The 15,503-nt window shown below is 39.3% G+C and overlaps 5 protein-coding genes across 5 annotated transcripts; all 5 read left to right on the forward strand.

Moving 5' to 3' along the window:
- Positions 1 to 6,469: 6,469 nt before the first annotated feature.
- LOC129431917 (histone H1-like) lies at positions 6,470 to 7,294 on the forward strand. Its single transcript, XM_055190039.2, has one exon. It carries the CDS (start codon positions 6,619 to 6,621, stop codon positions 7,237 to 7,239), a length of 621 nt encoding a protein of 206 aa, XP_055046014.2. The 5' UTR covers positions 6,470 to 6,618; the 3' UTR covers positions 7,240 to 7,294.
- Positions 7,295 to 7,433: 139 nt separating this feature from the next.
- Positions 7,434 to 8,242, forward strand: LOC129431937 (histone H2A-like). The gene has a single exon (XM_055190060.2). The coding sequence runs from the start codon at positions 7,738 to 7,740 to the stop codon at positions 8,122 to 8,124; it is 387 nt and encodes a 128-aa protein (XP_055046035.1). The 5' UTR covers positions 7,434 to 7,737; the 3' UTR covers positions 8,125 to 8,242.
- A 779-nt stretch (positions 8,243 to 9,021) lies between these two features.
- LOC129431922 (histone H3) lies at positions 9,022 to 9,637 on the forward strand. The gene has a single exon (XM_055190044.2). It carries the CDS (start codon positions 9,033 to 9,035, stop codon positions 9,441 to 9,443), a length of 411 nt encoding a protein of 136 aa, XP_055046019.1. The 5' UTR covers positions 9,022 to 9,032; the 3' UTR covers positions 9,444 to 9,637.
- A 461-nt stretch (positions 9,638 to 10,098) lies between these two features.
- On the forward strand, positions 10,099 to 10,490 carry LOC129431967 (histone H4). Its single transcript, XM_055190090.2, has one exon. The coding sequence runs from the start codon at positions 10,133 to 10,135 to the stop codon at positions 10,442 to 10,444; it is 312 nt and encodes a 103-aa protein (XP_055046065.1). The 5' UTR covers positions 10,099 to 10,132; the 3' UTR covers positions 10,445 to 10,490.
- Positions 10,491 to 11,058: 568 nt separating this feature from the next.
- LOC129431983 (histone H2B-like) lies at positions 11,059 to 11,523 on the forward strand. The gene has a single exon (XM_055190095.2). The coding sequence runs from the start codon at positions 11,102 to 11,104 to the stop codon at positions 11,474 to 11,476; it is 375 nt and encodes a 124-aa protein (XP_055046070.2). The 5' UTR covers positions 11,059 to 11,101; the 3' UTR covers positions 11,477 to 11,523.
- Positions 11,524 to 15,503: the final 3,980 nt, after the last annotated feature.

Below are 15,503 nucleotides of genomic sequence, written 5' to 3' on the forward strand. Positions count from 1 at the left end.
TTGTCAGATTGACGGAAACCTAGCCCAATGGCGTTTGGGCGAATCATATTTCGAAGCAATCCGGTGCCTCAGTCCTCCTTATCGCAAAAGTAACTAATTTTAATGAGTGTTCTAGTGAATATTTGCGTTTATTCACATCATGCGATTGGATTAGCTAAAAGAGAAGTTGAAATATACTGTATACCTGTATAGAAGTGGGTATACGCAAATCCGACTGAAAAAGAAGTCGGTATATGGCGTTTACCTGGACTACAGCACTGCGCGAGATTGACATCAAAGACTAGCCTGGTTAGCCAGACCTACATCAAGATGTAAGGTCTGGCAACTCTTCACACAAACGGCTCAATGCAAGGGGCGGGATATAAGGTTGTCCCTCAAAATGCCTCTGTACGCAATAGGATAGCGCTATGACCAATCAGAGCAACGAAGAAGGTGACGTATGAGTCCCCTGCGTCTCCCCAACCAGTGGAGCTAATTGGTATATCAAACTTTTACCGTAACCAGTCGGCAAAACTCCAAACAAATCTTTCTTGCTTAAAAAGGACTTCAGTAGGGTTATTTGCTCTTCACTCAAAGAAAAACATAAGTCTAACTCCTCCAGAGTCGCGACCAAAGCCGCTTCAAAAGAAAGCTGTTCGCCAGCAGCAGCAGCCATTCTTTGTTTTCAAGTAGGAACCGTCGCAGGCAGCTCTGTCGTCATCATGTTAAGCCCGCCCCACAGACGCTACACACGATGTGATTGGCCTGACCAAATTTTGGTTTTTGGAGCTGTTAAGTGTATTGTGAGTGCCTAGACTAAACCCTGGCAGCAAATATATTTTGCGGCCGCTAGGGTGCGTCTAGATTTCTAGGCTAATCAAAGACTGCTACAAAACAAAACAAAAAAACATCAAATATCCAAATTGTGATACCCAGACTATTTCACATCCACACACGCATGTTCTTTCTAACGCCCATTTATTATTGGCAGAATCTGCTTAAAAAAATTTTTTGGTGATTTGTTTGTGATTTGTTTATGATTTGTTTATGATTTGTTTGTTATTAGTCCCTTAACATCAATGCTGAACACTTCATCTTGGCAGTATTTGCACCTAAAGCTGGATGTCAACCACCATAAGCATTCAAAAATAAGAAAAAGACTTGAGGTGAGTTCAAAACAAGATATTTCCCCCTTTTAAGGACACTTTAGCAAGGGGAGGACATAAACTTTTAACATTTACAACATGTGTTTCGATGAAATAAGACTGATTCTGGTATTTTTGTGTATGCATGGCTGTACTGTGGTACAGAAAATCCCTCTGGATTACATTTAGCACTGTAGCGTGTGTATTTCTGGGTGTGTTTTTATTTGGTTGTTAATGTGGTGACTGGCCTGTTGACTTTATTCTACTGGTGTGGCTCGATGAAACTAATTTTGTGGATTGGTATGTTCTGAGGGCCATTTTGATGCTGTAGTTTATTACAAGTTATACAAGTTACTGCATCTTATCCAGGTGCTGTACAGCAGTGAAATCCAGCATCATCTGAGACTGACATCAACAAACACAAACAGATCTGTGGTCAGATATGGCTGTATGGGACGCAGATGGACCAGGCAGCTATGCGGTAACTACGCAAACACTGAAACCGAGAAAAAGCCTTCAAAGTTTTTACACCAGGCAGTCAAACATGTTACTGCAATTTTGGCACAAATTTTTCTTTGAAATGGGACAAAATTGAACCAGAAGACTTTGTCACAAGACACATCAGATCTCAAAAAGCCCATTTCAACCCTTAACTCAATTTTGACCAAATACATAGTTACAGCTATAGATGAAGAGTTTGGTTCCAAAACGCGATAAACACCATTTTTGAAAAAAAATTAGATACTGCCAAAATCAGTATTATATCAGGTCAGTTTTTTAAAAAGTAAAAAAATTATTTTACGCAAAATCCAATATCCGCCGTGTTATTCTGTCATCTTTTCTCCTCTTTTTCCCAAAATGCGATAAAGCTACTCCTCCTTTTTTACAGAACGCAATAAATCCATTCCAGAAATTACAGCCCACCAGTCACGCAATGTAAACAAACATGGCGGCACGCTGAGTACATGGAGTCCTAGTTTTCCTCATCTACTTTGTACTTCGTGATCAACAAACGAAACAAAATAATACTTTAATGGCATTGATTAACCTGTGATGGTTTTCTGTGACGGGAAATTGTCTTCAACATCTAATAATTTACGCGAAGCACTCGGGAGACTGGTGCTTATCTCCCGACAGCATCAAGTTTCTCATGCTAACACATTGACCCCAGGGGATCATATGAAAAACTTTACATAATTTTACTCAAAGTCAACGAAAATCAAGCAGGACCAAAACATTTTACAGCTGATCGCTGTGAAAAATGCTAAGCAACGACGTCAAGTATAACCGCTGCAATGACAGTGATCTTAATATGACAAAGTAAGTGTTTTGATTAATGCCATTAATGTTTATTTTTTAGCAGTGTATATCACTGTTCAACTAAATGAATATATCATGGCAAAGATGAATGCACATTTATACATTGATTGAATAGATTTAGCCTATAGCATTTTGTAGTGATGGAAATTTTCGTTCATTTAGGTGACTCGTTCATTTTCAGTTCGTTCACCAAAATGATTCGTTCAGATTCGTTCACTGATTCGTTCAGTGACAATTTCTTAATTTTACATAAATACGCCAATAGGTGGCGAAGATGTGTGTCATTATGTGTAATAAGACAATTAAAGACTTTTTGCAAAAACTCATTAGTTTTTATTAAAGCTCAAATTGTGAAATACTAAGCATAATTTTATCAAGCTACGTACATTTATAGTACATCTAATCTGGATTTGTTGTAAATAAAGACTCCCGTGCTGTGAGTGATTGGCATGCCTCCTCTGGTTCAGTCAGTCATCAGATCCTCGTTCACGAATCATATAGTTTCGGTCATGTCGTTCAAGACTTCGTTCATACGCAGATGACTGACTAACGTTAAAGTTCAGTGAAAGGGTGGATTTGTTCAGCAGCTCAAACTTATATAGACTATTGGCTCAGGGTAACAGAACAACAGCTGCCACACATTTAATTTATTTTTACTACAGTAACCAGAGTGACCAAGATAGTTGTAGTAAAACTATATTAAACAGAAATACCAAATTTTTCTACAGTAATTACCTTGATAATCATCTGTATTAAGGTAAATAGCCCGCCTAAATATGGTTACTATAACTTTACTAAAACAAAACGACATGATTCTTTCACAGGATTGTTTACATTGCACTCGCTTTTTTGTAAGATCCCTCTCATTCATTAGGTTGTAACTTGTACCAGTCATTCAGTTTGTTTAGGAATGCGATCTCTCTCTCGTTCGTTCAGACTCAAAACAGCGGCTCGGTCAGTGAAGGGCGTATTCATTCAGTACGTTTAGCCATATGCTCGGCCACAGCTCATATTCGATTGCCATTGGCTTGTACTTTTGTCACTCTTTGAAGGCAGAAAGAAAGCCGCGCTTCATTTGTCCGTGCTCCTCAAGAAGGGAGGGAAATTTCAGTGAACGAGAAATATGAGTCAATGGATGGCTTGAACGAGAACGATCCGTTCACCTAAAAGATTCGTTCAAAAAGAACAATTCGTTCACGAACGTAACATCACTAGCATTTTGGGAAAAAAATGTCACGGATTTATTGCCTTTTTGTGGAAAAAAATAATTCGTTTTTATAATAAATCTTTGAAAATCAAGTTATGGATTTGAATTTTTTATGTTTTTATAACCTAAAGATGCTATGGGAAAGTTTGTAACAGAAATAGTGGTTTTCATCTTGTCACTTTCTTGGTATAGAAAACAAGTTTTTACCGAAATTTGTCAAAATGGATTTATTGCGTTTTGGAACCAAACTCTTCATATGTCTGCTATGTTCACAATCAGAATCGGTGGATTCATTTTTAAAACTACATTTGTATTGATTTTATGTTTGTTGAAACAAATGTGTAACTTTACATGGTAACTTCTCATTGAATTGCTTTTGTGTTGTTATTTTGAAGGTTGAAAGAGCATCGGTGTGTGGATGTCAAATGGACATCATGTTTTGATGATTTGCAATTATTTATTGTCAATGTTTGATGTCAATTTTCAACATCAAGGTGCCCACTGGGAACAGTTGAGAAATAAAACACATGTGTGACCTTATATTGGTAATAATTACTAATGAATAATAATAATAAGATATGTAAAGTTGTTTTATAATGTCTTAAATATAAAAAACAAATATGATCATATATTCCTTTTTATATTTTAATTGTAATGTGTGGACAAAGTAGAAACAGGCAGATGATCCAAATACAGCTTTAAAGTTTATTCACACACAAACAAAAAAACAGTCACGAATAAAACAAGCTAAACCAAAAACAAGACGGGGTAACGTTTATAAAAGTCAACACCAGACAAAGGGCCTTTATCATGACGAGGGTTAAACTCAGGGTTACAGGATTCATTTTGAGTTGACAAAACCATGAAGCTGATCATCAACCTTTCCTGTCATCTCAGGCTTTGATCTTTAACTTATGAATATTAACATTTATAACAATTAAACACAACCCTAAATAGGTCACCACAATCTAACAACCGCACAATGTAAAACACATAAAAAATGAGGTTATTTGATCATGTGTACAAACAAATAGTAAAACAAACAGCTCCCTTTTTCCATACCAAGTGTATTTTGTCCATCCACAACTCACTCTGAATATACAAATATATACAAACAACTTTGGGAGGAGTACAATAAATAATTGTGTTGACAAAATTTGCAGTCACAAAGCACTGTATGCTGACCCTCACGTTTATGCGTAAAAAGTGAAGTATACCCAGACCTTAAAGGTAATGTACTTGAATACATTCATGCACTATTGAGCCCCAGTAAGACCACTGGATTGTATAGAGATCAAAGCACAGCCAAATAATGACTTTGAATCCACAACTTTATTATGAGAGATGAGAAAATGTGCAGTAAACTTGGATGTTTTCATTGACACACTTAAGATATGAATCACTCATTAATCACAGTTGCTGCTGATGGATCATCGACAGTAAACTATAACCCACAACATTATAATTGTGGTTACATTTACAGAAATGTCACATCAGATGATTCAGACACAGCTGTGAAGAAACTTTATAGATGTACTAGAAACTGAGGACGTAACGCTGTGGAGGGACATCTGTCACTTCACCTCTGAATGTTTTGTTAGTCTTTCTCATTTAAACATTCATGCATTAGGCACATGCTTTTATCCAAATAATCTCAAATAAAGTATACTTTATAAACATGGTATACATTTTAATCATCATGTGATGGGTTTTCATGTCAGATGCCTAATTTTGTCACAGCTAAAGTTATTCAGAAACAGCAGCGTTACTCTGCACCTTTAGGGAGAAGAGAGAATCACAGATCCCAGTACAGATTATAAAGATGACTTCTCTGGAGAAAGATAAACTGAAAAAAGCCAAAATAGTAGATAGATATACTAGTGAATCTGTTGACTTTAATGCTTGCGTTACAGGTGTGTAATGAAACAAACATTAAGGTTAAAGATATCCTAATGTTATTTTATATTCTGGTTCTGTCTAAACTTGTGTTTTAATAATTACATAATCTTAATTTTTTTATTATACCTTTATTTAACCAGGGATAAAATCTCATTGAGATAAATATCTCATTTACAAGTGAGCCCTGGCCAAGGTAGAAGTACGACAACATAAACGTGTAATGAAACGTGTTGTTCAATCGTGGTGATCAATCAATATAATTTGTTGAAAAAGTACAAATGATCTTTTAATTATTTCCTTCTTTAAAAAAAAAAAACTTTTAATCGTAGATCCCTGCTGAAAAAAAAACAGAAAATTCTAATGGTTTCCATTAAAATACCAATAGGAACCATTAGCTTTTTTTCCATTAAAACCACTACACCATAGTGTGTTTAGGGCCATATTACATTAGAACCAATAAAATTCCCAATAATACCAATAAAACCATTAGAATGTTCTGTAATGGTTTTATTGTTTTTTTATTTCACCAGGGATGTTGGGTCCTGTACAATAGATGTGATACAATCAAACATTACTGGGAAACAAGGGCTATAAACAGAAGTGTTCTAACAAAGAGAAAATAAAAATAAATTACATAACTAATACGCTTCTAAATATTATAAAGACAAATAATCCAAAGATTATACAGATTACAACATCATTGCAAAAGCACAAATCACATGAAATCCGTCCTCTGCTTTATCCGGAGACAGATGCTCGACGTGGATTTGATCTGATTGTGCCAAAATAAAGAATTTACTGTCGCGTAGTTTGGTCTCTAAATAAAGCTCTGAATCTAAGCTCTGTGCTCGTGCTGTTTTTACCCCGATACAATTCTTAAACACCCCGGTATCTGTTCGATAATTCAAAGGAGAAAACACAGTCACTCGCGACTCGAAAAGGCGCGCAGTCACAGACAGACTGAGTCTATAAGGTTCTCATGTGTTGTATAAGCGCGCGGCGCCTCTCGACAGTCCAGCAATATTGATCGAGTTCAGTTCTTTTGACAGTTCAGATCTATTTAGAAGAATGGCAGAAACCGCTCCAGCTCCAGCTGCTCCACCGGCCAAAGCGCCCAAGAAGAAAACTGCAGCCAAGGCGAAGAAAACGGGTCCGAGCGTGAGCGAGCTCGTCGTCAAAGCTGTGACAGCCTCCAAAGAGAGAAGCGGCGTGTCTCTCGCTGCCATGAAGAAAGCGCTCGCTGCCGCCGGCTACGACGTGGAGAAGAACAACTCCCGCGTCAAGATCGCCATCAAGGGTCTGGTGACTAAAGGCACATTGGTTCAGACTAAAGGAACCGGCGCGTCTGGCTCATTCAAGCTGAACAAGAAGCAAGCAGAGACCAAGAAGGCCGCTCCTAAAGCAAAGAAGCCCGCAGCCAAAAAGCCCGCAGCTGCCAAGAAGCCCAAAACTGCAGCAAAGAAGACCGCCGCAAAGAAATCTCCGAAGAAGGCAAAGAAGCCCGCTGCCACAGCCGCTAAGAAAGCTACGAAGAGCCCCAAGAAGGCAACCAAGAGCCCCAAGAAGGCAAAGAAGCCTGCGGCTCCTAAGAAAGCAGCAAAGAGCCCCAAAAAGGCGAAGGTTGCGAAGCCCAAGACGGCAAAGCCTAAAGCAGCTAAGCCTAAAAAGGCTGCACCCAAAAAGAAGTAAAGTCACCAGCTGAAGTGTTTTACTCTGTAAACAAACGGCTCTTTTAAGAGCCACCCACCACCTCACGAAAGAGTTTCATATCTGCATGTTATGATGTGTTTATACTTTACTCTAGTTTAATTTAAACGGCAAAATAAATACCTGCGATGGCATATCAAGGTATTCTACTTAGCTAGCCGTTTCTTGTAATAATCAAAGTATTTGTATGTGAAGTGAGTTTGACAACGATGTTTATTACACGTGATATTAGGATGAATCTGTTTGCTTTAATTCTTACCTTCATATATTAATTTCGTTAAGAAACACGCGGGGAAGACAGCTGTACTGGAGTTGATGCAGACTGAGGGGGTGGAGTTGAAGTTTAGAGGGAAGTGTACTGATTGGTTTACAGTTTTACCAGAATCCAACCAATAGGCGACTGACAGACGGGTTTAAATGCGAGATGCTCCAGCTACACGAGTTACATTTCTCATCTGTGTTTGTTAGATCAGATCTAAAATGAGCGGAAGAGGTAAAACTGGCGGTAAGGCGAGAGCGAAGGCCAAGACTCGTTCATCCAGAGCTGGGTTGCAGTTCCCCGTCGGTCGTGTTCACAGACTTCTCCGTAAAGGCAACTATGCTGAGCGTGTCGGTGCCGGTGCTCCCGTCTATCTGGCTGCAGTGCTCGAGTATCTGACTGCTGAGATTCTGGAGTTGGCCGGAAACGCCGCTCGTGACAACAAGAAGACTCGCATCATTCCCCGTCATCTGCAGCTGGCGGTGCGCAATGACGAGGAGCTGAACAAACTTCTGGGCGGTGTGACCATCGCTCAGGGAGGCGTGCTGCCTAACATCCAGGCTGTGTTGTTGCCCAAGAAGACCGAGAAGCCCGCCAAGACTAAATAAACGAACACAAGTTGACTTGAACACAAAGGCTCTGTTAAGAGCCACCCACTTCATCAAAAAGAGAGCGAAATCAACATAGTTTTGAGATACTGATGCTTTAGTGGCATGATGCTGTTATTTAGAGAAAGCATAATAAAGAAAAAAGTATTCATAAATACGTGTTTTTAAACACTTACTAAGTATTTGCATATTCTCTTCTACAAACATCAGATTGTTACATTTTCTTATTGATGTTTTAATTACAACTTTTACTGCACTACACCACTCAGGTGCTAAGACATAACGTTATATCTGAAAATGACATTACCAAATATCTGCACTGCTGAATTAAACCATTACAGAAAATCTTATTGGTTTTATTGGGAATTTTATTGGTTCTAATGGAATATGGCTCAAAACACACTACAGGGTGTTGTTTTAGGGTATTAGTTTTAATGGTCAAAGCTAATGGTTCCTATTGGTATTTAGATGGGAACCATTAGAATTTTCTGTGATGGGTTATTCAGAGAGAACTTCATACTGTGTGTGCGCGCACGCATTTTAACGCACAGAACTGTTATAAAACAAGACGAAAAATAATCACACGTGTATCCGTAAACATTTTAACACTACCAGATTGATGTATAGGATAACGTTTTCAGGTGATATTTATAACTCCGTTACTGTACTAACCAGCAAAAGTGCAAATATATTTAAATAAATGTTAACTGAACAAAGGAAACGCCCGCCATTTTCTTTTGAACCGATATCGCGCAGCCATTGGTCCTTTGTCTTGAGCAGGCGTCACACATTAGCCAATCACATGTCTCTGTTTCGCTGACGTAGTTCTCATTCTAGTCCTTAAAAGCAGGCAGCAGGGACCGAACAGACATTGTTCCGTTAAGGACGCACTAGAGAGCTCATTAGCAATGGCAAGAACCAAGCAGACCGCTCGTAAATCTACTGGAGGCAAAGCCCCAAGGAAGCAGCTCGCTACAAAAGCCGCCCGTAAGAGCGCCCCGGCCACCGGTGGAGTGAAGAAGCCTCATCGCTACAGGCCTGGTACAGTCGCTCTTCGCGAGATCAGACGCTACCAGAAGTCAACTGAGCTGCTGATTCGGAAACTACCGTTCCAGCGTCTGGTTCGTGAAATAGCTCAGGATTTCAAGACTGATCTTCGCTTCCAGAGCTCTGCTGTCATGGCCCTGCAGGAGTCCAGTGAGGCCTACCTGGTCGGTCTCTTCGAGGACACAAACCTGTGCGCCATCCACGCCAAGCGTGTGACAATCATGCCAAAGGACATCCAGCTGGCCCGCCGTATCCGTGGAGAACGCGCTTAAGACCACAGTGTAACATTAACCCCAACGGCTCTTTTAAGAGCCACCCAAATCCACTGAATGACACGATTTCCACTCATTTCTGATAATGACATTATGCAAGATGAGCCCGTAATTTAACCGGGACGTGAACGCGCTAAAGCGTGTATTTTGACACAGATTTCACGAACTTTTATCCCAATTTTCACCTGTGACTTTAAAACCATGATGTTAAGTGAGATTTAATGATTAAAACATCAGTCGTTATCTGCCATGTACTGTCCTTACCAAGAGGCCCGCTGTGATCGTTGTGTACCAAAAGTACATTTCAATTAGGTTATATTTAATACAGTTACTGTCATAATCTCTAAAAATGATAATAATTTACGCTAAAGAGAAACTAAGAGGACTTTGACACTTCATTTTAGTGATACCAGCGCGTGAATGTTTTCTATTGTGCAACATCACTGTCATTGATCGTAACGTCTAGTTTATAGTTTAATTAAGCTATTTTGTAAGATCTTCAAAATCGGCCTTTTAGAAGTTGCATTTTGATATAATGAGGGCAAATTGTGAGGAAAAATAATTGTGATGCTGTGACGTGATTGCTGACCCCGCCCTCGTATGTGTGTTTCTACAAGGTCCTGTAGGCAAAAGTAAAAGTCCTTCCCTGCCAGAACGACCACATTCTTTAGATAACTCGTCAGTTCGTCATGTCTGGAAGAGGTAAAGGTGGTAAAGGACTCGGAAAAGGAGGCGCTAAGCGTCATCGTAAGGTTCTGCGTGATAACATTCAGGGTATCACCAAACCCGCCATCCGTCGTCTCGCTCGCCGTGGTGGTGTCAAGCGTATCTCCGGTCTTATCTACGAGGAGACCCGCGGTGTGTTGAAGGTGTTTCTGGAGAATGTTATCCGTGACGCCGTCACCTACACCGAGCACGCCAAGAGAAAGACCGTCACCGCTATGGATGTCGTGTACGCGCTGAAGAGACAGGGACGCACACTGTACGGTTTCGGAGGTTAAACGATTAAAAGAAAAACAAAACCCAACGGCTCTTCTAAGAGCCACCCACATTGTCACACAAAGAGCTGAACGTTCAAAACATGATTCATTTAATTGAATCTTTATTTCAAGGTGTTATTTATTCGAAGTGGTTTCACAAAATGATCAAACTGTTAAGCGTTGTTTGAAGTCGCACACATCACCTGTAAATGAACAAAACCGCTAAAATGTTAGAATTCAGTTAAAGTTTAGGCGCTTTTTCGTTTGATGTGCAAAACATTAAAAATTGTTCTGGAAGCCCCGTGTTACAGAGTTCGGTAGAAAATACAATTCTTTCTAAACTATCATTGTACGGTTACGCTCTATGTGAATACCCATGTCGTTCTTATTGTAGAATATAAAAAAAGAGCGGGAATAAAAACAAAGGAAACCGAATCGCGTGGGGCAGTGTCTGTTTCAAACGCGAGCCCTGTGATGGGCATATTTCATTGGCTGTCTTTCAGCCCCGTCAAACTCTGAGCTAACCAATAGAAACATTTTAGGGGTTGGGCCAACGAAGACATCCAATCAGAGCACGCGCTTGGGGTCGCTATACATCTGCAAGTTGTTGTGTATAAAACCCCTTGCGTTCTTTCCCCAAACTATTCAGCTTAAAATTTTCTCTGAAGAAGCATCATCATGCCTGAGCCAGCAAAGCCCGCGCCCAAGAAGGGCTCAAAGAAAGCCGTCACCAAGAGCGCCACCAAGAGTGGAAAGAAGCGCAAGAGGTCCAGGAAGGAGAGCTACGCCATCTACGTGTACAAAGTCCTGAAGCAGGTTCATCCCGACATCGGCATTTCTTCAAAGGCGATGGGCATCATGAACTCTTTCGTCAACGACATCTTTGAGCGCATCGCCGGTGAGTCTTCTCGTCTCGCTCACTACAACAAGCGCTCCACCATCACCTCGAGAGAGATCCAGACCGCCGTGCGTCTCCTGCTGCCCGGTGAACTCGCCAAACACGCCGTGTCTGAGGGAACAAAGGCTGTCACCAAATACACGAGCTCCAAGTAAAGCCGAAAGTACCCAATCTGAACCCAAAGGCTCTTTTAAGAGCCACCCACACTTTCCAGAAAAGAGTTTTCTATGGCACGTTAATCCTTGGGAATTGTTAAAATTTACTAACTTTCGTTAGTGGATGAAAACATCCACTAAATTAAACTGCTATAAAATGTCCAGTTTACAATCACTTTTTATATGAAATATCAGTCATTTTTAGTGTTATCCCCAAATCAGTGACACCACTTATAAACTTTGCAATTAAAGAGTTAAAATCACTGAATTTTTGTGAAGATTTTGTTTTGATTAATACTGAGGTTGACTAACACAGTGGTTCACAAACTTTTTCAGTGTGCGGCCCCCTTTGTGACGGTGCATTCCTTCGCGGCCCCCCAAAGAAAATTTCTGACAAGGCTACTAACCAAAAGCACTACTTTTTTGTGTAATTTAATGGGTTTTTTTATTAAAATATTAAGCTTTAGAATAGTTTTTTTTTTAAGTTTAATTACACAGAATTCATGATAAATAAATGTATTTCATAAAATGTCATAAAACTGGGCCCCCCCTGGCACCATCTCGCGGCCCCCAGTTTGAAAACACTGGACTAACAGATTCACGTAAAAAAATGGAAAAAAATATTAATCTGATACATTTTTACAGCCGTTTAATTCAGTGGCTTTTTTTTTTTGTACACGTACAACCCAAAGGGTAGTAAATTTGCCCAAGGTATATTCTTGAGTTTTTGGAAAATTTCAAAGCATTTTCTCAAAATATGTGTAAATATAAGATTTGTGTTTCAGCAAATGGAATGATTTTTGGTGACAGAGACATAAAAAATGGCCTCAACAACCTACAAGGATTATTTTAGGAAATGTTTTGATATTTCAGTTAATCAAGTATAAAGTTACGGGGTCCACCTCCTTCAAGTCCAAAAAAATGTGCATCCATCCTTCACAAAATAAAACCAAATGGCTCCACGATCATAAACGAGGGTCTTCTGAGGGTAATACGTGCCAATTTGTTGAAGAAATATCCATATTTAACCCTCGGTTGTAATATTACAACATCATTTTAAAATCTAATAACGTATACCTGTACATGTTTTTTTTTTTTTAAACCACATTTGCACAACTAAAAAGTTATATTGTTTAACCCTGCGATAATTGAATGGTATACTTTGTAAATAGGTTTGTTTTCCTGGCCGTGAACTTACAAAACCTGCAAATCTGCCTTTAAGAACATGACCTTTTTTACTGGACTAAATCAATCAACAATCATGTAAGTGAAATGCCTAAAATATTTTTTTCTGTGATTAGTTATGTGTCTAGATCATGCAGAGTTTAAGATATAGCTGAATGTTTTGATAACAAGCTCAAAATCTAATATTATGTCAATGTTTTTATTTCACAACGTTGGGTCTGAAGGGTAGCAAAATTTACCTGTGCACCATGGACATAACATTAATTAACTGTCCTTCTAAACTGTTACAAATGTACTTTTTTGTAGCATGACAGGTATTACTGTCTGAAAAATGATTTTATTAGTCTCAATACTGATATTTCTGTTATTGGCAATCTCCTTTCATATATCACTGGAGAACCTCCAAATGTTTGCATCAGAAGACATGATCACGGTACTGACAGATAACATCAATGAGTACAGTTTCCAAAAGAGAGGAGTTTTCATAAACAACAAAATGGGATTACTATCATTAAACATGTCTGTAAACACAGCCAAACAGTAAATACCCGTTTTCTTTTAGTTTATCTGGTTTTGTAAATACAAAATGAGCATATTTTTTAAATAAATTATTTTTTATAAAAATATGGTTTTGTCTGGTCAAGCATTACACCCTGCAGAGTAACTCTTAGATGTTATGAACATTTGTTAAGACAGCGAGTGAAATCACAGCAAAGTTTTACATTTGGATATTGGACATTATCTAAAATAAACAAAAATGTGTTCGTCTGAAAAATGATGGACATATGCATCTCTGACAACTTGGGGGTAAATCATGGGTTTAATTTGTGTTGTATGTGCAGCAAAAGTAGCAGACCAAACTGAATCTCATATATCTAGGATGGGATAAGGCTGAATAAGAACAATTTTTGTATATTGAGATTACTTTTATACACAAACTTAAATTTATACATTTCTAGCACTTCTAGATGTGGTTACTATTCAATATATCTATATTTTTTTTCTCGTTTTGAGAGCAAAATGTTGCTGAAGATTGGACAAAATGTTTAGGAGAATAAACCTGCAGTTCCTCTGTTTTAAGATCTCTCCAGTCTGCGATTGAGTGTCTCCCATGCAGGTTCGTCATGGCCCCACCGTGCTGCAGGATTTCATGCATCAGCATCAATGAAAAGCTTGAAGTCAGGGTACTGATTCGGACAGTGGCATAGTGTGTAAGCCCTAGGATCAAATCTCTGGCTTTTGGGATGTGGCGAAGCATCTCAGTGTTAGTTGGAGACCAGAAGATTTTTCCATTTTTGACTTCCATCCTGCCGCCACTTCATCCATCTCCCTTCCACTTCCACCTTCTAACGAGTCTTCTGAAGCGTCGGCTTGAGAAATTGAGGAGCCATCTTCGCTCTCGGAGTGCATAATTATTTCTAGAACCTTATGTGTGCTGTAATGCCTTGCCATTTTCAAAATGACATTCTCCTGCCATGCTCATACCTATAGCCATGGCTGCCGTGTACCTGCATAAACAACATGAGTGTGAACCAAAATAAAGATTGATTTTGTTTTGGTTCTGGCCTCTCGTCGTTTTTATTACTGGACTAGTTTATAATGCAGAATTTGGCCTTCGAAGAGAGAAGACTTTGGATGTGTTGAATATAAATAATTGTATAGGGGTAATATGCTCGTATTTAAGTGTTCCAGTTAACATACATGCTGCAGCGTTTTGAACCAACTGCAGCCGAGCAACAGAGGACACACTAACCCCCACATACAGTGCGTTACAGTAATCCAGCCGAGTTGTAAGAAAGGCGTGTATTACTGTCTCAAATTGCTGCCGTGAAAGGGAAGGCTTTATTTTAGCCAGCTGCCTCAACTGAAAAAAGCTAGACTGCTCTGATCTGACTGTCTAGCTTAAGGTCGGAATCAATTCTAACTCCTGGGTTATTAATCACTGGTTTCTTGTACTTAGACAGGGCACCCAGGTCAGTAAAGGAAGTCACACTGGTGCCACCAAAAACCATCACCTCTGTCTTTTTTATATTAAAACTTAAAAGTTAAGAGACATCCAGGCCTGTACATCATTTAGACACTCAAGCAGCAGTCTGATGGTTCCATTCTTCTTAAAAAGAAATACATAACTCTGGCTATCCTATGACTATGGCTATCTGCATAAAAAATGGAAAGACATGCCATGCTCCCTGAGGATTGAGCCAAGCGGTAACAGATACAGGGAAAATAAAAGAGGACCTAACACTGAGCCCTGCGGAACCCCACAGGTGAGAGGAGCGGAGGAGGACTTAGGAGGAAGTCACCACAGCTGACACAGAAGGTCTGACCTTCCAAGTCCGATCTGAACCATCTGAGTGCTGTGCCCTTGATGCCCACCCTCTACTGCACCCTCTCAATTTCAAGTAGTACAGGCGTATGATCAGAAAAAACGGTGTCACATATCTCTAGGTTAAGCACAGGCAAACCAATATACAGGACAAGATCAAATGTGTGACCATGGTCCTGTGTGGGACCAGATACAGACTGCACAAAATTAAAAGAGTCAATGAGATATAGAAAGTCCTTAGCCATCTGGTAATCTGGTTATCAAAGGTTTATCTTATCGGTAGCAATGCGCCCTGCAGAAAACAGCAAAAATTGTGACATTTTGAAGCATGCATGGAATGGTGAAAAGTAGCGCCACCTGGTGGACACGTAAAAATCAAAATTTGAAGTCCAGTAGTTCAAAATGATATATTGACATAAAGGTATGTATTAGTTAAGATAAATGGGTGGTCAAAAATGGTAGTTATAATGGTTTTCAATGGGGCATTTTTCGTCCCTAGGATTATGTGACAGTTTT

The sequence above is a fragment of the Misgurnus anguillicaudatus genome, chromosome 1, assembly GCF_027580225.2.
Source record: "Misgurnus anguillicaudatus chromosome 1, ASM2758022v2, whole genome shotgun sequence".
Classification (NCBI taxonomy): domain Eukaryota; kingdom Metazoa; phylum Chordata; class Actinopteri; order Cypriniformes; family Cobitidae; genus Misgurnus; species Misgurnus anguillicaudatus.

Bases quoted from the DNA above. Each gene is read 5' to 3' on its own strand.
- LOC129431917 (XM_055190039.2), top strand. From the start codon at position 6,619: ATGGCAGAAACCGCTCCAGCTCCAGCTGCTCCACCGGCCAAAGCGCCC.
- LOC129431937 (XM_055190060.2), top strand. From the start codon at position 7,738: ATGAGCGGAAGAGGTAAAACTGGCGGTAAGGCGAGAGCGAAGGCCAAG.
- LOC129431922 (XM_055190044.2), top strand. From the start codon at position 9,033: ATGGCAAGAACCAAGCAGACCGCTCGTAAATCTACTGGAGGCAAAGCC.
- LOC129431967 (XM_055190090.2), top strand. From the start codon at position 10,133: ATGTCTGGAAGAGGTAAAGGTGGTAAAGGACTCGGAAAAGGAGGCGCT.
- LOC129431983 (XM_055190095.2), top strand. From the start codon at position 11,102: ATGCCTGAGCCAGCAAAGCCCGCGCCCAAGAAGGGCTCAAAGAAAGCC.